The following is a 26,110-nucleotide window of genomic DNA, read 5'->3' as shown; positions in this document are numbered from 1 at the left end:
AAGCTCAGGGTTGGGCTTTTGTTAGTTAATCTCTGCTACCCTTCACCAGGTTGTAGCCCTTCCCTTTTGTTCTTGCTGGCCTTCCTCTACCTTGCCTCCTTTCAACAGCTCAAAACCATTTACACCTGTATCTTTATTGAGCTCTAATAAAATATCATTTGGACCAGAGATGTTAAATCTGTTTCTCTCCGCAGATGCTGCAGGTCTGACTGGCTGAATAGTTCCAACAATTTTCTATTTTGTTTTCCAACATCTGCAGTATTTTGCTTTTGTATTAGAATCTAATGATGCCGTTGTCGTAGTCCATTGGGTGAACGGAGGTAGGGAAGAGGAACTTAAAGGCAGGTCTCGCAGTAACAGTCTATTTTACAACAAAGTCTATTTACTCAGCAAACAATGAACACTATGCTACAGCAAACAGTTTATTAAGAGGGTCTCTACCAACTACAGCAAACAGAACCCTTAACTTCTATAACAGAACATCTCCCAATTTAAAAAAACATGATTATTTCTCCAGTAGAATGCAGTCAGTGGAGGATCATTAATTTCACAAGGGGACAGCCCAGTCAAAATGGAGCTGATTAGTTAGACATGGGGGTTTAGGATTAACAATTCTGTTCAGCCATGTTCCTAGAAGCATCAACATGACACCCCATATCCCTTTCCTCCATTGAGTACCTGATTCTCAGTGTATCACTTTCCCACAGTCAATCTGGAATCAGACTCTTCATGATGCAATTGAACAAATTTAGATCATCCTTCAAACAGATTCTCTCAGCTTTCTGACAAATAAAAAAAAAGTTTAAAAAAAAAGGGTTTGACAAAAAAAAGTTTAAAAAACTTTTTGTAATACCCATGTGATTTGGTTCTTGTCGGTGTGTGGTGAAGGGAATGGGGTTAAAAATCTTCAAGTCCTGAAGACTACAAGGCAACACTAGAAGGTTTGGAACTCCATAAGGGGTGAGATTTTCAGCTTTAGGGTAAATAAAGTCAGTCAGAATTGGTCATCTGTGATACAGAATTACCTCTTTCTTCATTCACCAAAACAACTAAGTTGAAAAACAATGACTTAGTTAAGGGTTTCCAAAAATCGCGTGGACAAGCCAAAGTCCAGCTTGCAACCTCAGCGGGAGTTTACAGCACATCCCTCAGTGCAGCCAGTTTATGAGGTAGGCTCATCCCACGAGCTCCATTTTCTAGTGTACCTGGTTGGCCGTGAAGTACTTTGGGGATTACTTTAGAGCCATAATGTATCAGATAAATTAAAAATTCTGTTTGTTTCATTTCATTTCTAACTTGGCCATGTGGAGGAAGGGGAACTTTGTGAATACTGAATATGCGAGTCAACTTGCTGGCATGCAAAACATGAACAAGAGTTGAAATATGGAAAGATCATTAACAAGTGACTAACGACTGCTGCAATGCTAAAGGGAAAAAAAATCTTGAGCATGCGCACATTATCAAAATGCCTGTGGCGACAATACATTGATATTAATTCCCTCTACTCCCCCCACCTGTTAATATTCACAATTCTACATAACCAGCATAGTCAGTGTGCTTCCAACTGTGCTACATAATGATTCAGAGAATCTCCCCATTGGATTTTAGAAGCATGAGAAGTGACATTATTGAAACATGCATCGTTACTGAGCGAACGAATGATGAGCTGGCACAACGCTTCCCCTTGTGGAAGAGACTAGGACTACGAGTCATAGATAGTTTAATCAGAATGGGTGGGTCCATTTATGATGGAGTTGAAGAGAATTTTTTTCCCCCCTGGGAGGTGCAAATCTGTGGAATGGTGTAGATGGGACCATTGAATATTTTTAAGGCAGAGGTAGGTAGATTTTTGACTAACAAGGTCATCAATGGTTACTGGGGTGGGGAGTAGTAGATCAGAACATGGAGTTGAGGCTACAATCAGATCATGGCTCTTCAAGCCTGCCCCTCCATTCAAACAGCCCATTTATGCCCCTGACGCATATGTTTGAATTCAGTGATTGCAAGTTCCACTGAAAATTGGAAATTGCAAATGGCTTTTGTGCAAAGCAAAGTAATGCAACAATATACCATGGGGCGATATGGAGGTGGATTCTACACTCACTCATTCATTCAAGAAATAAAAACTGCTTTGACCCTTAACCAAGTTGTCTTCCATTTGAGAAGTCATCAGTTTCACCCACTGACGTACTCCCCATTCAGGAGCCTGCATTCTCCATTTTTCTTCACCCAAGAGCAGCACAAGTCCCTCCTTTTTGGGAACTGCTATTTTCTGCATAGAAACTTTGTGAAATAAGTAACTCTTAAAGAGCCACAGAATCAGACAGCACAGAAACAGACCCTTCAGTCCAACTCATCCATGCCGACCAAGTTTCCCAAACTAAACTAGTCCCATTTGTCAGCGTTTGGCCCATATCTCTCTAAACCTTCCCTATTCATGTATCTGTCCAAAGATTTTTTTAAATGTTATAACCGTACCTGCATCTACCCTTCCTCTGGCAGTTCATTCCATATACGAACCAGCCTCCATGTGAAAATGTTGCCCCTTGGGTCCTTCTTAAATCCCCTACGCTCACCTTAAAATTATGCCCTCTAGTTTTGAACTTCCCCACCCCAGGGAAAATGCCTTTGATATTCACCTTATCTACACTCCTCATGATTTTATAAACCTCTATATGGTCACCCTCAACCTCCTATGTTCCAGTGAAGAGAGTTCCAGCCTATCCAGCCTCTCCTTATAACACAAACCCTCCACTCCCAGTAACATCCCTGTAAATCTTTTCTGAACCCGCTTCAATTTAATAATATTCTTCCAAAGAAGGGCGACCAGAATGGCACGCAGTGGCCCCACCAATAGCCTGTACAGCTGCAACGCAACGTCCCAACTCTGATACTCAATGGTCCGAGTAATAAAGGCAAGCGTGCCAAATGCCTTCTTTACCACCCGATCTACCTGTGACACAACTTTCAAAGAACCCTGGGTCTCTGTTCTTTCTTTAAAAAAGTGCAAAATCTTCCTCCAATGTTCTCTCCTCTCACCCCTAGAATACAGTTACACATTGTCGCTCCAGTGCTTGAGACAACATTGTGCAAACATGAGCCAAGGCAAGTGAGAGCTGCTGGCAGACTATTTAAGTGTAGAGGCATCGCAGAAAAAAAAAAAGTCAAATTTTCTCTCTCTCTCTCACAAAATACAAGTGTTCTTTTCCAAATTGGAGTCACTTAAGGAAGACAAAGGTTGATTTCCAACTCCAGCTACCTCCTCTCTACCCCTCGCTTTATAATTACAACCTTACTGTCTCTAAATTATTGCAAAACTCCTGCTGCTGTCTAGGTTGAGATGAATTAATTAGCACAGGGATCAAATGATTACTCGCTTTGTGTGGCTTATATATCTGAAGCACTAGGACTGCTGGTTTAAAACACAGAACAGTTCGGCACAGGAACAGGCCCTTCAGCCTACGTTTGTGCCAACCACGATGCCACTCTGAACTAATCCCATCTGCCTATGCATGGTCTATATCTGATAACATCACACAGATTTTGAAATGGCCAAACTGATCTCGGGGGAAGCAGTTTTTTTTTTGAAGTGATCATTCACAGAGAGAAACTACATTGTTAACAAAACGGTTTTTAAAAACAACAGGATTGAGTAATAAAAAACGCAAGAGATCTGTAAAAGGCAAATCAACATCGTCACTGCTCTAACAATTTTTTTAAAAAAGGTATTGATCAAATTCATTTAATAAATGGAAGAGTTGGACATTGCTGATAGACAATGGTATCAGGAGCAGGTCTGCCATCAGGACAATGTCATTGAAAAGAAAGCGGAGAGCGAGTGAGGGAGCTGGGAAAGAAGAAAGGAGAGACAGAGACAGAAAACCAGAACTTAAAGAGCAGGCTTTCCAAAGAGAATGCATTCATATTAATAATAGGATCTCAACATCAGAATAATATTAACACCACACAGAGACACACAAACAGTCAAAAGATACAGCCAAGCAACAGAAAATCAAATCCAGATAAATACAACAAACTAAACTTCTCCCATTCATTCGCATTGACTGGATTAATCCTTTATTCAGTTACATTGGTTTGAATCAAATAGTTCTCATTCCTTCCCATTCCCACTACAGATTCCTTCCAAATAAGAATGCACAGAAGCCCAAAACCCTTTTGTCCCATTTCAAGTCTGCAGAATCTCACCAGGCCTTCCAATTTGCTCTCTTCTTATCGGTGGTTGTGTCTGCACTCACTTTGCGATATCACCAGCCTTTGCCTTTTCCTCAGCTCGTCTCTTACCTTCACCGTATTTGACTACTCCGATTCTTTTCTGGTTGTCCTTGAACCTCGTATCTAGCACAAACTTCAGCTCATCCAAAGCTTTCGCTCACTATGTCCTAACTTACACAGAGTCCCACACACCCATCACTCCTGTGCTGGCTGACCAACATCAGTTGCTGCTTCCACTGATTTCTCGATTTTACATTCTTCATCCTTGTGTTTTAATTCCTCCGTGGCCTCACGATACCTGTAACCTCTTTCAGCTCAACAATCACTGCCTCCCTTCCAAGTCTGGCTTTTTGTCCATTCTCTACCCCCAACCACTGCCGGCCATGCCTTCAGCTGCCTCTGCCCTTCCTAAATCTCTCCTCCCCTCCAGTTCTGTCTCCCCCCCTTTCAATCACACCTTTTTAAACAAGTTTTTAAATATCCTGCCCAAATACACCTCTGTGGGGCTCCTATGTCTGTGAACAGCTGATGGGTTAATTGTATAAAGGCGACTTGTCATTTCCAACTAATGTCTTTGTTTCAAAGGCATAGTCAAGGGTTATGTTCCTCTTTTGGAAGTGGGCCCTTCAATTCATATGACTAACCACAGAATCACAGATGTGTCACACTGCAGGAAGAGGCCATTTGGCTTAGACTGTGTCAGCTCTCTCCACTCAGCTTCGTCACTGAGTGTTTCTCTTCCGCCCTTTCCCCAGAACACTGTACGTTAATTATTTGAATAAACACCTAATTTCTTTTTTTTAGTGCCTCAATCAAACCTGCCTCCACCACACTTCTAGGTCTAAGCTTGGAAATTTCCAGGACTGCTTCCTTTTAGGCGATTTCTACATTGTGAACAGATTTCACAAAACTGTAAACTGTTCCGAATGCAGCAAAAACTGGGGTAGGAGCATAATGCAGCTCCTGGTCAGATCCATTGGCCTGAATGTGTCCAAACTCCTTCCTTCCCCAACCTTCACCGGTAAGACTCCTGTGCAACACTGCGCTCCTCCCCATTTAACCACATTGTAAGGCCGGCCCAAACCACAGCAGCTTCTGAACAGATGCCAGCATTGTTTCTCACCTGGTTCTCCTCCTCTGGGCCATCAGGTCATCAGCCTCCCTCACGCCATTCACTGCCTGAGGACGTGCCACTCTGACGTGTCGCAGTGCTTCCTGGTGACCGAACTGGACTCGGCTCGGCTGCCGGTGGGAGTTGCGGCCGAGGCTGTTGGAACGAGTCAGAGAGGGCGACTGGTTGAAGGGCCAGGGAAGCTCCTGATCTTCCGGAGCACCTGTTGCAGAAGCAAACTTCAGTCAGTCAACCAGCAGTGGTTAGCACTGCTGCCTCACAGCACCAGGGACCTGGGTTTGATTCCACCCTCGGGTGACTGTCTGTGTGGAGTTTGCACATTCTCCCCCATGTCTGAGTGGGTTTCCTCCGGGTGCTCCGGTTTCCTCCCACCATCAAAAGAGGTGCAGGCTAGGTGGATTGGTCATGCTAAATTGCCCGTAGTGTACAGGGACGTGTAGATTAGGGGGATGGGTCTGGGTGAGATGCTCTGTGTGTTGTTGTGGACTTGTTGGGCCGAAGGGCCTGCTTCCACATTGTAGGGATTCTATGATTCTATGATCTTCACCAGAGTAGACCGGGAGAAAGTGTTTCCGCTGGCAGGTGGAACTCGGTAAACAGAGGATACAGACACCTGAGACAGGTGGGGAAGTGGATTTGAGCTCACAGTCAGATCAACCACAATCTTATTAAATGTAGATGCAACCCCGAGGGGCTAAATGTCCTATTCCTAAACTTTGTTCTTAAGTTCACAGAACCTGCTGCGCCCGAGAGGAAACACTGAAAATCTAATCACACAGATGGAGGCCATTCAGCCTATCCAGCTGAAAGGGAACACAAAACGAGCATGTAAGCAATTAGCAAGGCAATTGTCAGGTTGGCTCTGTAGTGTACTGTATGTAGTTTTGCTCTCCATGTTTAACAAAAGCCTTACTTGCATTCGAGGGAGCACAGCAAGAATGACTGATCCCCAAGAGGGTAAGTGAGCTGGGTCTATACTCCAGCATTTAGAAGAATGAAACATGGTTTGATGGAAACATACAATATTCTGGAGGAGGCTGGATTGGGCAGACACAGAAATTGTTTTTTCCCCTGGCTGCAGAATCAAGAGCGTGGGGGCACCCTGTCAGGGTGAAGAGGAGTAGCAGTTACTTCTCTTCGACGGTTGTGAATCTTTGGAAGTTCTCAACATTAAGGAATTACGGTATAGTTGAGGATGGGATAGACAAGTTTTTAAGTCTGCCAGGGAATCCCAGGCTACAGTGGGGTAAATGGCAGAAAAATATGAACATACTGAATGGCAGAGAAGACTTTACAGCCCGTATGATCTCCTCGTACTCCTATTCCTGATGGTCTTAAAAAAAAAAGAAACCTAATCCCACGTTCCACCCCTCACCTCGTTTCCCTGTGGGTTCCTGCACCTCAAGTTCAGAGCCAAGATCCCCATCACACTGTGTGAAAAGGAGGACTGCTCAATTTCCCTCCAGTCCTTCTGCCAGTCACTGTAAACTCACCACCCCTGCTTAATGACATTTCTGCCAATTTATGGGAGCAGTCAGAGTTGTGATTTCAAAAGGAACTGGAAAAGTGCCATTTATACTCTTGTGGGGCAGGGCGGGTGGGAGATGAAGCTTTGAGCCTGGTTTTTCAGCAGGTGGGAGACGGGGTTTGCCTTTCACAAGTAACATTCATGGCAGGGTTTTTTGGAACTGCTAAATTTTGGCACTAACACTGGTCACAGTCCTGAATTCAGCACAGAATGGGCTGTCCTGGGCTACCTGCTGATATTGCTGACGTTTAAATAGAAAAGTACAATTGTGTAAAAGACTCATTTGAGTGTTCCCACCAACCCCACTCCCAAAGCTAGCACAAGTGTTTGAAAGTTTCTTCCGGGACAAACAAAGGTTTCCTGGGTTGGAAGTTGGGGGTTGACTTACGTACACAAGATCGACTATTACTCCTGAGCAACATTTAGGAGCGCTGCTCCACTGACTAATGGACATAGCTCTTCACCCGCAAGCAAGACCAGCAATCTAGGCTCCATGCAGAGCTTTGTAACATCACTCAAAGGTCGTTACACAGGTAAATGTGTCACAGCAAAGTGCACAGTGATCTGGGTTATGCAATGCTGGATGAGGGAGGAAGCAAATGGACTGCTGAAATGTTACTGAATGGCACCGGGGTAACAGAGCGAGGGGGCACTGATGGACAGACACTGTCATGGATTAAGGGATCACTCACCATCCCGCACAGTAAGAGAGTAGGGCTTAATATCCTGTTCCACCTTCTTAGGGATGGTCCTGTGAACCAGCCTTTCCCCACGCACTGCACAGTAGAAAACAAAAAAAAAAAGTACACAGCTACAAAGAATTCAGAAAACAAAATATTCACACTGCAGCTCTAATGAGTTCGCGTAGAATTATTTGAATTTATTTTCATGTTCAGGCATTGCTTTTGCCTAACCTGCCACTCGCTACAGAGTAACACACTCAGACTGTGTGGGGGTGAATGATGAGCTGATCTGATTTCACCCACGTCATTAAATCGAGTCACTAAGAAATATGCTACGCTGAAAACCCAACCTAGTCGCTCTGAGCAAATAAACACTGCATTTTGGACAATTAACTGAGTTAGTTGAACAGGGAAAGAGCACCTTGGTTTAGTATACAAAATCTTAAAGAGGAACGCCTTTAGGAGGTGCACTGGAGCAACAGCTTGGATTGTGAATCCAAGTACTTGGGAGTAGGACTTGAACCCCACCACCTTCCAAACTCAAGAGGTGGAAACATTAGTGACTGATCCAAAGCACTGACTCTAGCTCAAGACCAAAAAAAACTGAAGCACTAGACCAAGGTTTAACAGTGATTACTTACTGGATGGTATTTTTCCAGCTCTGGGTGAGAACAGAGACCACAATGATCTCTTCCCGTCCTGTGCATTCCCATACTGAATTACTAATTGAATAACACGACACTGGAAACAAAAGCTATCACGAATTATTACCCCTTTACGAGGAGTAACTGGACTTACTCTGTCTGTCCCGGAAGAAACTTTCAAACACCACAAAGTTATTAACCTGAAACAAAAGAGAGAGAGATAGAGAGAGAGAGACACACAGAGAAAGATAGAGAGAGACAGAGATGCGGGGAGAGGGGCGACACAGAGAGAGAGACAGAGAGAGAGAGAGAGAGAGAGAGAGAAAAACAAGCCCCATTAGTTTATCCTCCAAGCGCTGACAAGGTTCTGCAGCAACCCACATACAATTTACATTTTCATATTGTTTTGTTTACTTTTTTGTGGATCTGGGTGTTGCTGACAAGGCCAGCAGTTTCTTGCCCTCCACAAATGAAGGTGAAAGTTGCCATAGTTCCAAAAGACCACAAGCTACTCTCCCACCAGAGAGAGGTGACTTGTGCTGAGTTCAGTCTGAGTTGCCTTCCTTCATGGTGATCTCAGCCAGTACAGGTAACAATCCTGTATTGTTATCTTTACCTGAGATAAGTGATTCCAGAGCTTCTCTTGTCCTGGCCTACTGGGCCATTTTAAAAGACGGTTCAGTGTCAATCACATCGTGGAGTCTGGAGTCACGTGTATGCTAGACTGGGTGAGGAGGGCAGATGTCCTTCCCAGAGGACATTAGCGAGCCAGACAGGTTTTTAGGACAGTTGTTGTGGTCGCAATTACTGAAGCTGGCTTTCATATTACAGAATTCCTTTTTTTTAAAAAAAAATTCGTCCCCAGACTATTATCCTGGGCAAATGTTACTATTGCAGTGAATTTACCACCATGTCATCATCGCACATAACACAGCACCTTTAACACAGTAAAAACAGCCAGAGGCATTTCAAAGGAAACAAAATGAACAGGAGATATTAGGACAGGTGACTTCACTCAAGACAAAGGTTTTAAAAAGCAAACTGAAGTAGAGGGAGCTTAGGGAGTTACACAGCTCAGAGCCCAGACAACTGAAGGTATGGCCACCAATGATGCGAGGTGAAAAATCAGGGATACAAAAAAGGCCAAAGTTGGAATTGCAGGAGTGCAGAGACATCATACGGCCAGATGCAACAGAGCTAGTGAGAAAGCAAGGGCCATGGAAACATTTGAAGACAAGGATGAGAAAATTTTAATATAGGGATTATAATGGAAAATAGTTCAACAAGCCCCTAGTAAATAGGAACAAGTGGCAACAGGACTTGGGCTAAGTTCAGATATGTACAAATTGGCTTCCTATGTGCATCCTTGTACTATAAAGGCCTGCTTCCAAGTCTGTTCATAGTTAGGGTCTGCGCACAGCAGGCATGATCCCAGTATATCCACAGATAATTAGTCACTGTGATCCCGAGCACAGTGGATCAGTCCTGAGTCTGTGCTGAGGTAGTTACAGGGCTGCCACAGTTGATCTCATCAGGTTTTTTTTCTTTATCAGGAGGGAAAAGGGGACAGAAATAGGGAAGTCTGACACTATTGACAATTACTGTTCAATCACCAAGAGCCTAATGCAGGCACAAGCAAGTACGATGGATAATATGAAAGTGATAGCTAAGTTAATGGCGATACTCCACTTATGTTGGCGGGGGAGGGGGGGGGGGGAGGTGTGTGCGTGTGTGTTTTGATGGAACTGATAATTCTCACTCTAGACACATCACAATTCAAACTTTTCATCTACGAAATGCTGTAGCAAACCAAAGCAAAATACTGCAAAACGCTGCAACTGACAAATGAAAAAAAAGAGAAAGCTGGGAATTCTGAACATCCAGCAGCATCTGCAGAGAGGTGAGAATGCATGTTACAGGGCACTCTTCATCAAATAGAGTTAAGATGTCAGGGTTGGAGGGTTTGAGCTTAAAGAGAGAGGCTGAATAGGCTAGGGCAATTCTCCCTGGAGTGTCGAAGGCTGAGGGGATGACCTTATAAAGGTTTATGAAATCATGAGGGGCATGGATAAGGTGAAAAGTCAAGGTCTTTTCCGCCAAGGCTAGGGAAGTCCAAAACTAGACGGTATAGGTTTAAGGTGAGAGGGGAAAGATTTAAAAGGGACCTAAGAGATAACTTTTTCATGCAGAGGGTGGTGCGTGTATGGAATGAGCTGCCACAGGAAGTGGAGGAGGCTGGTACAATGACAACATTTAAAAGGAAGCTGGATGGGTATATGAACAGGAAGGGTTTAGAGGGATATAGGCCAAATGCTGGCAAATGGGACTAGATTAATTTAGGATATCTAGTCAGCATGGACGAGTTGGACCGAAGAGTCTGTTTCTGTGCTGTACAACTCTAGGACTCTCTGGAGGTGTAGCAATTTTCAAGCAATTACAGATGCAGGCGAAACCCAAGGGGAGAGACAAAGATTAGAAGCTGTCTGGAGGATGGGTGGTACACAGGAAAGATGAAACAGTGACAAGTTAGGATGATGATAGGTCATGCTGAGAAGCAAAAGATGGGTCCAGATATGGTGGAAAATTCTGAAGAAGACAGGCTTGGGAAATCTGGCAAAGGGCAGGGATGGAAGGTCCCAGGACTGTAGCAGAAAAAGCAGGTAAATCCAGCCCTGTTAGCGTGGACACACCTCTGAGTGCTGACAGCTGAAACTCTAGGGCAAGATTTACACTGAATGTAGAGCACAGAACGAGGCCACTGGATTCAAATATAGTCTGCAACCATACTTAAGCTACACCCAAATTTCTCTTCGGCTCACCCTACCTGCAAATCCTCCTATTCCTCGCTCTCTCTCCTGCATGTGTTTATCTAACTTTCTAACGTTACTGGAAAGACAAGCAACAAAGACAGAACAGCTGTCAAACTTCTCCTTGCATCGTTTCTCTCATCCTTTAATATGCACATAAAATGCTGGAAACTTGCAGCCTACCTAGCCGTATTCGTGGTGAAAGAAACTGAATTATTGTTTTGGAAAATGCAAGCGATAAATAAAACAGCCTTAGTTACCTGAGGAATTGTGGCTGCTAAACCGTAGTGTTTCTTGAGGAAGCAGAGGAACTTGCTGGAGGGACGATCGATGGCCAGATGGTGTGGCTTTGTACCTTCATACTGCATCAAACAAACATACTAATTTAAGGGTCTAGGCCCGAAACGTCAGCCTCTCTGCTCCTATGATGCTGCTTGGCCTGTTGTGTTCATCCAGCCCTGCACCTTGTTGTCTCTATTAATTTAAAGGTTTTGTTCTCAGTAGGAATAGGCTCCTTAGCTTCACGGCTCCCTAGCTCCGTGACCCTCCCAAATCTCTGCACTTTTCCGATTCTGGCCAATGTCTATCACACTGCTAATGGCAGTTATGTCTCCAGCTGCCTAGGCCTCGAGCTTTGGAATTCCTTTCCTAAATCTGCCTGCCTCTTTAATTCTTTTTTATTTGGTGTAGCAGCATCAGAGTTTAACTAGTTATGTGAACGAGGCTGTCGATTCAGTTTTAAATGCAGCTCCCCCTGCCGCTTCCAAGAACTATCAATTGTAAAAACGAGCCTTTCGTGACCTCAAAATCTTGTAAAGCAGTTTACTACTTCAGTGTTACTCTTGTTGCAATTTGCAAAAATAAAAAAAGCAGTCAATTTTCAAACAGCAAGATCCCAACAGAAGCAAAGGAAAAACAGATTTTTTTAAAATTGTCATTTGAAAAATAAACATTGGCCAGGATGCTGGAAGGGTTTCCTGCATCTCCTTCGAGGTCAGGATATTTTACATCTACCTGCGATGGTAGGCATGACTCCAGTGTAACGTTCATCTCAAATCTGACAGTGCTGCATTCCCCCATACCACACTGGCATGTCAATCTGAATTATATGCTCGAGAATCTTTGGACTGGGGCTTGAACCCAATTCTCTGTGACTCAGCAGGGCATGCTACGAACTGAGCAACTTGGAAGTTACAGGATACCATATGAACCATTTCACTGTTTGAGTACTGACTGTAACTGCAGCTGCACCAAACTTACATAGAATCATAGAATCCCTGCAATGTGGAACCAGGCCATCCAGCCCATCAAGTCCACACCAAACCTCCAAAGAGCATCCCCTTACCCTATACCTGCATATCCCAAGGACAATTCAATTCGCCTGCACATCACTGGACACTACGGGCAATTTAGCATGGCCAATCCACCCTAACCATTTTTGGAGTGTGGGAGGAAACCAAAGCACCCGGAGGAAACCCAAACAGACACAGGGAGAATGTGCAAACTCCACCCAGACAGTCGCAGGAGGCTGAAATCGAACCTGGGTCCCTGGTGCTGAGAGGTAGCAGTGCTAACCAGTGAACCGCTGTGCTGCCCAAGGAAGCCCACGTCGCCCATGTACCATGCTGCCCAAGGAAGCCCATGTCCCGTGCTGCCCAAGGAAGCCCACGTCGCCCATGTACTGTGCTGCCCAAGGAAGCCCATGTCGCCCATGTACCGTGCTGCCCATGACACACGTGGACAAAGTTCTTGGGAAACAAGTTCAAGGCAACAGCCATTACCCTGAAGGTTCCAATAGGACAGCTTTGAGCCTGGAGCTAAGTGTTAACAGCCTGCATCGAGTACCTCTGAGAGAAATTCAATCATAGAACAAAGGAACAGGAGTAGGCCATTCAGCCCATTGAGTCTGCTCCATCATTTTATATGATCATGGCTGATCAAACGCTTTAATGCCTTTCATGCACAGTATCACCATTACTACCAGTAATCAGGAATCTATCAATCTCTACTTTAGGTAAAAACTAAGATTCCATGTCCCTTTTGTGGTAGAGAATTCCAAAAGATCACAACTCTCTGAATTTAAAACAAAACCTTCTCATCCTGAACCAAAATGACATCTCTTTCTTTTAAAAATTGTTCAACTCAGTTCTGGACTCCCCAACCAGGGCAAACTTTGCCATCCACTCTGTCTTGCTGCAGTTATACAGGGCCTTGAGTACTATGTGTAGTTTTGGTCTCCTAGTCCAAGGAAGGATATTCTTGCTATAGAGGGAGTCCAGCGCAGGTTCACCAGACTGATTCCCGGGATGGCAGGACTGACGTATGAAGAAACACCGGATCGACCAGGCTTGTACTCGCTGGAATTTAGAAGGTTGAGAGGGTGGAGGGGGTGTCAAAGAAACACAAATTCCTGATGTGACTGGACAGGCTAGATGTGGGAAGAATGTTCCCGATGTTGAGGATGTCCAGAACTGGGGGTCACAGTCTAAGAACAAGGCGTAAGCCATTCAGGGCTGAGATGAGGAAGAATTTCTTCACCCAGAGTGTTGTGAACCTGTGAAAATCTTTAGCACAGAAAGCTGCTGGGCCAGTTCATTAGATATATTTAAGAGGGAGCTGGATGTGACCTATGTGACTAAAAGGATCCAGGGGTATGAAAAGAAAGCGGGAGCGGGATACTGAAATTGCATGATCAGCCATGATCATATTGAACAGTGATTCAGGCTCGAAGGGCCGAATGGCCTACTCCTGCAGCTATTTTCAATGCTTCCATATCTACCCCTTTCAGTAGTTTGTAGGTCTCAAATAGATCACCTCTCATTCCTCAAAACTCAAGACAATACAGGTTCAGGTTGCCCAATCCCTCCTCATAGGACAGTGTTGTAATCCCAGGAATAGTACAGAAAAGCATAAAGGACATTTTGCAGATGGAACGTGTACCGGCTCCTTCACAAACCACAGTTAGTGCCACTCCGCTGCTCCTTCCTTATATCTCTGCAATTTTGTTCTTATCTCCAAAGATACACTCAATTCCCTTTGGAAGGTTACTGTACAACCTGTCACAGTTTCTGTCTGTACCTGAATCATGTAGTCAAATAGCTCCTTCCCATAACCATGTCGCTGTAGTGACACATGTACGTAGAAGTCCAAGACACACAAGGGCTCCATCTCGTTGTGTGCACCTCGCCCATCCTACATGCCCAGGGGCACAGAGAGAAAGCAATGGTGTTACAGAACAACAAAGTGGGTGCTAGCTTTACATACGGCAGAGGTTTACTGTTAAAGCATAAAACTCAACCACCTCACATCTCGTAACCATTTTGTAACAGAAGGCAACCAGCTCACGAACTTGTAGTTATTTACAGCCCTCTTAATACGGCAGACATTTCCCAAGGAGTTTCACAGGAGTGCTATCAGATTTTTGTAAAAAGCACAAAGCTACATGGGGAGGAAGGGTGACCAAACAAAGTGGTAAGGAGGAGGATAGAGTGGAGGAGAGGTGCAGGGAGGACTCTAGAGAGCTTAGGGAGTCACTAGCTGAAGAGATAGCCACTGATGATGAAACAACTAAAATGAAAGTCTCAATTACATGGAGGAAACCACTCCAGAAATCTGTCTGACCAGCAAAGGCTGGTTCACTGGAGGAACTAGACAAGTGCTAAACTATTATTGTCTTAACTGCAAAAGAGTAGGGTGTGATCTAATCAAGGCGTTCAAGTTGATTAAGGAGTTGATAACCACTTTCCATTTACCCAATCTCCTCCAGTGAGGAGACCAGAACAGGGGATATAACTTTTACAATTGGAAATTAGCCATTTTGGCATTCAGGTTGGCAGATTATCAGAAGGACTTTCTTTACATTAAAAAGGTAGTGAAAACTTGAAATGTCCTTCCAAAATAAGGGCAGGCAATGGAGTAGCGGTAATGTCACTGGGTGAGGGGAGTCCCAGGCTAAAGCTTTGGGATCAATAGCTGGTGGAGTTTAAGTTCAAATATTAAATCTGGAGTAGAAAGTCAATCATTGTTAATTGCTGCAAATGCTCATCTGTTCACCCATGTCCTTGAGAAGAGGAGATCTAGCATCCTTGTGCGGTGTGGCCTACGTGGAATTCTAAATCCACAGCAACGTGGTTGACTTGGAGGCAGGCCTTGGAAATGGCCCAGCAAGCCACTCAGGTCAAGAGTGATTAGAGATAAGCAACAAATGCTAGCCTTTCCAGTGGTGCACACATTAGATGAAAAGAAAAAAAAGCACATTTTCAATTCCCATACTTCCCAGTCTTGACAATGTCAAAGCCAAGATTAATAGATTTTTGTTTTGGAAAGGGGATCAAGGGTTTGGATCAAAGGTGGGTTAACAGATGTGAAGTGCTGGCCAGCTATTATCTAATTATGCTTCTAAACTGGCTCAAGAGGCCGATTCTGATGTACAATGTGCAACAGTGTTTGTCCATGGCAGGATCTGGGGCCAAAGGATGGCTGCTGCTCCCATGGTGGACTCCAGTTATTTTACACCTAACAGCTTGCAAAGCAACTTTGATGGGGATGGCTCTCAGAATCAGCACGAACTGGAGTGATATGTACCAAATTGGGCCAACAGGGACATTAATGTGGTGGGCTTTTATAATGGTCCTGCACAAGTCATCTGGTTTGATATCACAATTTGCCATTTGAACCATACCCTAACCAGTCACTACTGTAGCAATATGCCAGGAATTAATACATTAAACAGTTTACAAGAGTTCAGACTGATTAATATTGAGTCAAATTTTATTCCAGTGAAAGGGAAGGATATTCGAAATGCAGGATAGTCACAGAGATTACCACCGCTAAAATTGTACCCAATGCTCCAATTGCTGCACTCCGGCTTTAGTTAAAAGAGCAAGAGGGAATACTCACCAACACAAATAACTTCTTGTGGCCGACCTTCAGGAAACCAATAGCGGCTCCCTTTCCACTGCAGAGAGAACACATTAAGTCACAGTCAATCACCAGCTCAGGAGAGGTGAGCATAACTACGTATTAGGTGTTGAGGAGGCCCCTGGAAACACTTCCTTCACAAACACAAATAGCATTAGACCAAGCTATAGCAGATCTCAAACTTTAGAAACTTTTAGGAATCCCCACTCCTGTGTTCTAATTTTCTTTCCACACAGTATTTAGGGCAGGGCCTCCCAAATGGAGGGGGTCCTGGTAGCATTGATCTCCATTGCATTCCAACTCAGTGGCACCAACTGCAAGGCCTCTTTTAATTCATCTTTTCTCCTAATGTCGAGCATAGTGTTAACAGACAGACAGGGACTGATTTCAGCTGCAGAAAAAGGCCTGTGAAAAGGTAGGTGTAACACTTTTTGGCTTAAACACTTCATCGCCACGTTCTACATGATTCCCATTGATGATTCCCAATGATTCCCATTGCCCCACTCAATTAAGCCTCTTCCCCACTTTGCTCTCACAGCTCCACCCTGCTCTCACTTCAGGGTCGTGGCAATATTCAGAACAGAGGCAGTGTCGAAACGGTTTGGTGAGCAGCGATTTAAATTACAGAGTTTGGCCAATTATCCTCTGTCGGAGCTGGGATTTGCACAGACTCTACTCAGTATTGAAATCAGAATCTCATCCTTGGGGTTAGGTGAGAAAATCACAGCTCACAATACCAGAGAGGAGGAAAGACACTGGGTTCCTATTAGTCCAGTCATCCAGCATGGTCCAATGTTCTACTGACTGCAGAATCCACTGTTTTTCAAGATTCCTAGGTTTCACCAACATTAACTTATTTTGCAGTCCATAGCTGATTAATCTTAATGCAGAGAAACCATCCCAAAACAATTTTCAGATAAACATGTCTTTCACCAGTTTGAACAGATGACCCTATGTCCAAACTAGGCAATTTAATTCTAAGTCATTCTTCCTATTTACCTTCAACATCCATCTGGTAAACCTCTAAAAGTCAACCTCTCAGCTCATGCCTTTCTAAGTCAGAAACTCCAAATCCCTCTAGTCACGGCTTAGGCCTTCTGACAGGGGGCAGTGGTGGGAGACGAGCGAGAGACAAAGTACGAGAGAGCTAGAGCACGAACACACATAGTGGGAGGGATTTTAGCCCAGCCCAATTAAGGAACTAATGAGATCGGGTGAAATTCTTATTCTGTTTTTCATTGTAGCAACTGTTGGTGAAATGGATCACGTGAATTTCCCAATACATGTATTTGATTAAAATTGCCCCTACCTAAGGAACATTCTCAAATACACTTGGCAAAAATTCTAGGTATAAATACTATGATCAAATGCGCCTGAAGGGTTTCAGAAACTTTATTCGCAGCCTGAAGAAAGCCAGACTTACTTTTACACCACATCTTTCTCAACCTCAGGATATCTCAAAGTGCCTAAAACAAAACCGTACAGTGACAATGCAGTCCCTGGGACAACACAAAACAGGTGCTCTCATGTACACCCCATGGATGCCAGAGAGGAAATTGGGGTGCTGCCACTGGCTTTGGTACCTGTGGGCAACAGAAGTGGTTTTGGGGATGCAGAGGAGGGACATTTGGAAAAACATGTGCTGTAATGGGCGAGAGGGGGCAGGCACGCTCACGTGGGTGGGAGCAAGCACACTAGAGCCGTGGATTAGGATGTGGGCGATAGCAGGTAGGTGAGGGCAAGTACACGACAGTGAGAATGGGATTAACCTCAGTTGCGATGGCCCACATGATGAAACAATTCCCTCGGGATCCTCAGACAGCACCTTCCAGACCACAGCCATCTAGAAGGACAAGGACGGCAGATACATGGGAACACCACCACCTGCAAAGCCACTCACCATCCTGGCTTGGAAACGTATCACCATTCCTTCACGGTCGCTGGGACAAAATCCTGGAATTCCCTCCGTAACGGCATTGCGGGTCAACCCACAGCCGGTGGGCTACAGCGGTTCAAGGCAGCTCACCACCACCTTCTCAAGGGCAACTAGGTCCCACGGACGAATTTAAATAATTGAATTACTTCACCTAGTAATATACTCAGAAAAACCTTGAGCACAAGAAAACAATGGGAAGATGTTTCTTCGGGAGGGAGATATGTCTAACTTTGTCCAAGAATTCACTTAATGCCCCAAGCAGCCATCTTTGCAACCCCTTCCTCCAGCACAATCTCCCCTCCCAGTCCAGAAGAGGACTGACTGTAGACCAGCTGCTCTAGCCAAATTGCCGTCCCCTTCACACAAGCAGATGTTCCCCCTAGGTGGGCACTGAAATTTCTACTTACTGATTAGCGAGGCCGTCTTTCAGAACGTACAGCCGGTGCCGGTTGCTCTGCATCCGTGAGGCGCTGGTGATGGGTGCGGACAACTGCTGAGCCTGCCAATGGAAACAGGACTGTAACCCACAGAGCCATTCCAGTACTTCCAAACAGTGGCCGGTCTGTGCCCGGAAACATTGCATGCATAGGGTGCCGAGAAATAGCGAGCAAGCACAGCTGTTTTCTTCCCCCAAAAGAAACAGATTTAAGCGGCTGTAATTAGTAAGTGTAGAAAGTGACATTATTGCAAGACTCTGTGCTCTATGGACTGTTCCTAGGGAGGCACACCACCATAAACATCAACTGTAGCTGGGCGAACTTGGGAACAGGAGTAAGCTATTCAGCCACTTGAGTCAGATCCACCATTTCATAAGCTCATGGCTGATCTCTGGCTTAATTCCACATACCTGCCCTTGGCCCATATCCCTTAATACCTTAAGACAAATTTTTGTTGAGCAATCTCAGATTTTAAGTTAATGACTGATCCAGCATCCACTGCCACTTATGGAAGAGAGTTCCAAATCTCTATCACTCTGTGTCAAAGTGCTTCCTAACATCTCTCCTGAACAGTCTGGCCCTAATTCCCAGACTATGCCCCCTAGCTCCAGAATTCCCCAACCCTGTGGAAATAGTTTATCTTTATCTACCCTGTCTTTTCCTGTAAATATCTTGAAGACTTCAATCAGATCACCCCTTAATCTTCTAAATTCTAGAGAAAACGGGCCCAATTTGTATAACCTCTCCTCATAACTTAACCCCTGAAGTTCAGATATCATTTTTGTAAACCTACACTGTACTCCCTCCAAGGCCAATGGTATGGTGCACAGAACACCATCAACTGGGTAAATGACACTCTTTGGTTTAGCCAAAACTTGCAGCTCTTCCAGTGCAAGGTGTTGTTGTTGATCGATTATTATAGACTGGCACATTGCAAGGTCCACGACGACACGTTGAGGGGCACACGTGAAATTTTCACGAAATTGTTAGATTCAAGATATTTATTTTCTTAAATAAAAAGGATTTTCCGCATTCCACAACCCAACCTCTCCGAACAGACGTGAAGGTTTTACTGGCCTACTCCAGTGCCCATGCTGCTTAGACTGAAGAAGAAGTGTTTGCAGATTTCATTCCTGAACTCAAAGATTTTGAAAGGTTTTGCCCCTCTGCTTTTGGGCCACACCTCAGAGGAAATTAGCTGTTCTACTCACTTAAGAGTGTAATATCCCCAACATCACAACTAGACTAAATGCTAAGCTTCTGTACTCTAGGTTCCTTCAGTTAATACCAAAATTGTGCTGGAGTCTGGGTTCTAAACGTAGGGTTACACACTAGGGCTTTCCTAGAGATCATAGGCACATAGAGAAGACATGGGCAACAACATTGTGACACACTGTAGACGTTACCTTGGCTGAAGCCTCCCCCATCTTGTCCAAGACTGTAGCCAGCTGGTGTTCGAGGGTGGCTCTGTTGGGAAAGAGAAAACGATCAAAACATCAACAACAGCTCTTTTATTACGACATGGGCAGGGCCACTCCAAGCAAGAATGACAGAGTGCTCAAAGGAAATTTACTGGCAACAGGGATTAGCAACATCAGCTAATGTAGAAAAATGAGAAGCTGGGGTTGTTCTTTAGAGCAGAGAAAGTTAAGTGGAGATTTAATAAAAGTGGCCAAAATCACGAATTGGTTTGATAGTGCAGAGAGGGAGAAATGGCTTCCAGTACTAAGAGAAACAATAATCAGAAGACAGAGATTTAGGATATTGGCACAATAATTTAAGGATGGCCCTGACCTTCCAGTTGCGCACAACTTCAACAAATAATTTGCTCCCTTGCTACCATTTCTATCCTAGGCTTGTGCAGCTTAACAGAAGCTAGAGAAACAATACCTCATTTTCCGCTTAAGCACTTTACAGACTTCAGGACTTGACATGGAGTTCAACAACTTCATACTTTGAACAATGTCTTACATTTTGATTACAACTACCTCCACTCCATGAACATCAGTGTCTTGTTTGTGTCTTACTGGTTTGTTTCCAGCGGATCAGACCTACCATTAACAGGTACTTTGCATCTTAATCTCTTCTTTACTGCCCTTTATTTTCCCCCTCCAGGCTCACTCACCATCTGCTTTACTTGCTTCTCCGCCCCCTTTGTCAACAGCATAAAAACCATTAATTTCCAGCCCCCTTCAGTTCCAAAGAAGAATAAATGGACTTGAAACGTGAACTGTCTTCTCTGTCCATAGATACAGCTAGACCTGATGAGCTTTTCTGGCAATTTCTGTTTTTGTGTGATAATATAGACTTCAGAGCTTAAATAACTGTTCACGGATTGAATGAATCAACAAAAATAAACTTTTACACATGGAAAGAATCAGCAGTCTGGAATAATCTATTAAAAGAACAATGACAAACTTATACAAGAATTGAAAACAATTACCCACATCTGGGAGTGGAGGATACATAGACAAAACTACTTTGATTAACTGAATGCTGTACTTTGACAAGGACAACCAATTGCTCGGGAGGAGAACTTAAGGAGTTAATCACAGGAAAGCTGTGTTTTCGAAAAGATAGTTAAGGCCAAACATAACAAGAAACAAAGAAATTACTTTTGATACAAAGGCAAGCTGCAGACGTGCAGTAATTTTGAAGAAAGGACATTTTTTAAAAAAAAAAATTATCAATATATCACCTCAAAGACCGAAGGCCAAAATCTGTATAAAAATCGTACACCAGAACTTCGAAGAACAACAGCACAGGAGGACCGAATCCTGGAAACCTCCAGTGACGGGTCACTGTTCGTTGAAGTCCGGGCCAGATTTCTCCGTTAATTGGGTAATAGCTAAGGTGGGTCGCAGCCTTGTACTCGCTTACTTGAGGGGTCTAATATTTGGTTGCTACTTGCAATAAAGTTTAAACTATTGTTTCAGTACTTGATTGTCTGAGAGATTTCTTCATAAGTAGCCAAATTAAAGGAAACTCGTGGTCATTTACCCAGAACGTTCTATCCATTGACTCCACCTACACTTCTTGTTGCTGCGGAAAGGCAGCCAACAACAAAGACCTCTCCCACCTGGCTATAATCTCTTCCAACAGGCAGCAGATACAGAAGCTTGAACACATGTACCAACAGGTTCAAGAACAGCTTTGCCTGGCTGTTATTAGACTTCTGAACGGACCTCTCAAATTTCAAATCTAATGTTGATCTTGCTTTTTGTGCACTTTCTTTGCAGCCGTAACTCTGTATTCCTCGCTCTGTTCTATCACCCTGTGACCTTTGTTTTGTGTGCAATACAGGCCATAACATACAAAACTTTTCACTGTACTTGGGTACATGTGACAATAATAAATCAAATCAAATAGGATTTTCCAGACCACTTGGTGGGGACAACAGGACAAATTGGATCATTGTTTCAAAGAGTCGACAAGGGCATTAAAGGCTGAATGGCATCTCTCTGTGCAGTAAGATTCAAAAATAAGCTTACTTTCTAAACATGTTTCCCAGACTCTTCATAGGTATACCTCCGAGCCAGGCAGACTAGGAAATATCTCTGCTGCTCTATATCAAGCTAGCCAATGTCATTTGGGAGTTATCCCACACTCCTGGAATGGAGGGAGCAGGAGAAACAAACTCAGGGGCAAGGATTTCTGGTCACATTCACTATCCTGCTGTCAAAACTTGCACATGTACAGTTTAGGTGGCAGCAAATAGAAAACGCTCAGTCTTCCAAGATTCAGGAAGTAGGTTCATGGCCACTTGGGTCAAAAGCGTGAGAGAGGAATAAAATGAATTGTCTCTCGTTAAAGAGCCAAAACTTTTGCGAGACCAGGTGTTAACATGGATAGAAAAGGTGATGTTTGCATATTATTTTGTAAGAAGCCAACATGATCCTTTTTCACCAGCTGAACAGAAGCCTTTTGTTTTGAATGACTTAATATATTGACATGCAGAACTCTCCAACATCTGGTGCAACGTCTCACATGATTAATGCATACCGGAAAGATACAAAACCGAGTTACTGAACATAAAGCAGTGGAGAAACTCAGCAGATCCAGCATCATCTGTAGAGAAGAAAATAGAGCTAGCATTTCCAGTCTGATATGACTCCTAGTCAGACCAGTGAGAGGGAGGTGGATTAATTGGCTACAGCAGTAACACGGAGTTAGGGAGGAGGGATTATTGAGCAATAGGAGTCAGGGAGCTGGATCAACATCAGTACAGATATGGTGAGGTAACAAGAGCAGGGATTATTGAGCAGCAGTGTGAGAAAGTTGAATAGAGTGAAAAGGTGTTCAACCAGGGGAGGTGATGGCCTAGTGGTATTATAACTGGGCTGTTAATCCAGAGACTTAGGTTCAAATCCTGTCACGGCAGAGGGTGGAATTGGAATTCAATAAAAATCTGGACTCAAATTTAATGATGACCACAAATCCATTGTTGTTTGTCAGGAGTGGGGGGAGAAAACTTATCTGGTTCACTAATGTCCTTACCTGGTCTGGCCTCCAGACCCACAGCAATGTGCTTGACTGTTAACTGCCCTTCATTCAATTAGGGATGGGCTGACCTAGTCAGTGATGCCCTCATCCTGTGTGCTGGGGCTAGCGGGTGTAGGAGGCACTGCTTGAATAACAACATGAGGCAACTGGATCAACAGTCAAACACAGCCACAGGAGTTTTTTTTTCCACATATACATTTACAAATATTCTTTCACAAGAGGTAGGCATCACTGGTAGGGCCAACATTATCCATCTCTAATTACCCACACTGCAACCACATCTAGGTCTGGAGTCACCTGGAGACCTGGCAACAATAGCAGATTTCCTTCCCTCAAGGACATTAGTCAACCAGATGGGTTTTTAATGACAGTCAACAGCTTTATAAAACATTAAATGTCACCACTTGCCATGGTGGGTTTTAAACCGACGATATCGCCAGAACATTAGCCTGGGGGTTTCTGAATTACTTGTTCAATGACACTACCACATTAGCCATCACCTCCCCATACGTAGAGTTTCTCAAAGGCACTGGCTAGTGCTGGGGTGGGAAGGAAGGGAAACAACAAGAGATTGTTAATTGGAACAGTGAAACATGAAAAGAACAAATGGAAAATCAGTGTTAAGGTTTCCTTCTTAAACCAAGGATCACAAACTGTCAAAAATGAGGAGCAGCTGTTTTGTACATTCCTCAGAACAGCCACAATCGAGACACTGTGCTTATGCCTGTGCCGCTCAGGCTAATTTTAGATTTTTTGGCAGACAGCACACAGCAACAAATTCAAGCCACAGCTGTCATGGCCAGAGGGTGGGGGTTTGTGCAGTCTGGCCTCAATGGGCACTCAGCCAGAACATTTCAAAAATCACTCACATGAGCAGCACAAAGACAGATAGAAAGATCCCACATTTCTAAAGCTCTGTTTACCATTCCAGTACATTGCAAACATTCCACAGTCGTTTCTAAAAAAAGGGTCATCACCGCTGCAATTTAAGAAATGCAGCAATCAATTTCCACACCACAAACAAGAGTGAAATAATGATCGAGACATCCTTATTTTTGAAATAATTTTTGAGATACAAGCATTGACCTGGACACTGGTGAGATAGATCCGCACTGTAGAATCTTTTACATCCACCTGAGGGGAAACCAAAAGGCTTCACTTTGAAGTCTCACCCGAAACAGTAACTACCTCCAACCTCAGATAGCACAATGCTCTCTCAGGTCTGAAATCTTTTTACTCAGAGGATTGGAAATATTTGGAATTCTTTGCGACAGAGGGCACAGTCAGTCTTTAAGTATGTTTAAGGTGGAGACTGAAAGATTTTTGATTATGGATGGTATAGAGGGTTATGGGGATGGGTGGGTAAAAGGCATTGAAGGTGTTTGATCAGTTATGATCACACTGGGGGAAGGTTCGATGAGCTGAATAGCCTACTCCTGTTCCTATATTCCTACTGATCACCGCATCCCCCCCCCCCACCCAATTATGCTACACACAGCACAGGAAATGTCAGCTAGGATTTTACGCTCCAATCTCTGCAGTAGGGCACTGCACTAGTTAGAATGCCAGCCACTGAGCCACAGATGACAGTCAGTCAGCATGGAAACAGACCCTTCAGTCCATGCTAACCAAATTAAAGTAGTTCTACCAGCCTACATTTGGCCCATATCCCTCCAAACCTTTCCTATTCATGAACTTATCCAAATTTTTTTTAAACATTGTAACTGTACCCGCATCCGCCACTACCTCTGGAAATTCATTCCACACATGAACCACTGTGTTAAAAAGTTGCCCCTCACATTTTTTTTTTTTTTTTTTTAAATTTTTTCCTCTCAGCTTGAAAATATGCCCTCTAGTCTTGAACACCCCCACACTAGGGAAAAGACCCTGGTCATTCACCTCATGCCACTGACTATTTTATAAACCTTAATAAAGGTCACCCCTCAGCTTTCTATGCTCCAGTGAAAAAAGTCCCAGCCTATCCAGCCTACTTTTTATAACTCAAACTCTCCATTCTGGCAACATCCTGGTAAATCTTTTCTAACTGTCCCCAGTTTAATAACATCTTTCCAAATTAGGGGCACCACAACTGCACACAGTATTCCATATCCTAAATGAGGAGAGGCGACAGCCTAGTGGTATTAATCACTGGACTGTTAATCCAGAGACCCAGATAACGTTCTGGGGATCTGGGTTCAAACCCTGCCACGGCAGGTGGTGGAATTTGAATTCAATAAAATATCTGGAATTAAGAATCTAATGATGACTGTCAATCCATTGTCGATGGTCAGAAAAACCCATTTGGTTCACTAATGTTCATCAGGGAAGGAAACTGCCATCCTTACTTGGTCTGACCTATATGTGACTCCAGACCCACTGCAATGTGGTTGACTCTGAACTGTCATCTGCACAATTAAGAATGGGCAATAAATGCTGCCTGGACAATAACACCCTCATCCTGTGAATGAATAAAGGAAATGAACAAACAACAAAAAAAAACATCAAACTGAATTCTAGTCTGTGCACTGGAGAGAAAAATGGAAAAGATCAAAGTAATGCCCATCTTACAACATCTAAACCTGCAAAGATCTTGAATGGCCTGGGGATTATTTATTCTGAAGAACTGAACCATGAGATATATTCAGCAGGCAATGAGATTGCACAGGCTGGAGCAAGGGAGAGAAATAAATAATGAGAGCTGCTTCATTCTCATGCTTAACCTTAAAATATTTGACATCATAGTGGCCTTGAACCAGAACCCATGCCTCCCAAACACACTACTTCATCTTGTAAGAGACTTGCAGACTGGGATCTCTCCGATTGGTCCTTATACCCGGGCTCAGTGGTCCACAATAAATGAGTCCTGATACCATTCCAGGTCAATAGGCAATCTGTCACAGAGAACATACATGCGCTTGCTGACATTTGTACAAGGCAGAGGAGGGCATTGGATTATGTCTGAACAGTTGAGTTTTTTTTTGTGAGATGTGGGTGACTGGCTGGTTGGCCAGCCTAGCAATTATTGTCCATCCTTAGCTGCCCTTGAGCAGCTAGCAGTCAGCTGTCTTCTTGAACCTCTGAAGTCCACTGGGTAAGGATGGACTTGCATGCCACTGGGGTGGAAATTCCAGAATTCCAACCCAGCAACATATTTCCAAGTCAGAATGGTGAGTGGTTTGGAGGAAACATATAGATCCCATGTACCTGCTGCCCTCATATTTCTGGTTGGCAGAGATTGGGAGTTTGGATGGGTCTAAGGGCACCTCGTGAATTTTTGTACTGCATCT

The 26,110-nt window shown here is 43.9% G+C and overlaps 1 protein-coding gene across 1 annotated transcript in view; it reads right to left on the bottom strand.

The window, feature by feature from the left end:
• atat1 (alpha tubulin acetyltransferase 1) overlaps positions 1–25,771 on the bottom strand; it is a 40,786-nt gene extending 15,015 nt beyond the window's left edge. Inside the window, exons 1-10 of the mRNA XM_048616517.1 lie at positions 25,733–25,771; positions 23,910–23,935; positions 19,727–19,787; positions 18,291–18,382; positions 15,927–15,984; positions 14,106–14,219; positions 11,288–11,389; positions 8,375–8,420; positions 7,586–7,669; positions 5,357–5,567 (exon numbers count right to left, since the gene is read on the bottom strand). Coding sequence (XP_048472474.1) covers positions 5,357–5,567; positions 7,586–7,669; positions 8,375–8,420; positions 11,288–11,389; positions 14,106–14,219; positions 15,927–15,984; positions 18,291–18,382; positions 19,727–19,787; positions 23,910–23,935; positions 25,733–25,771 — 833 coding nt within the window. The remainder of the gene's footprint in view (positions 1–5,356; positions 5,568–7,585; positions 7,670–8,374; positions 8,421–11,287; positions 11,390–14,105; positions 14,220–15,926; positions 15,985–18,290; positions 18,383–19,726; positions 19,788–23,909; positions 23,936–25,732) is intronic.
• Positions 25,772–26,110: the final 339 nt, after the last annotated feature.

This window comes from Rhincodon typus, chromosome 35 (assembly GCF_021869965.1).
Source record: "Rhincodon typus isolate 14 chromosome 35, sRhiTyp1.1, whole genome shotgun sequence".
NCBI lineage: Eukaryota > Metazoa > Chordata > Chondrichthyes > Orectolobiformes > Rhincodontidae > Rhincodon > Rhincodon typus.
The sequence above is the reverse complement of the archived record's forward strand: the minus strand, read 5'-3'. Positions and strand labels throughout refer to the sequence as shown.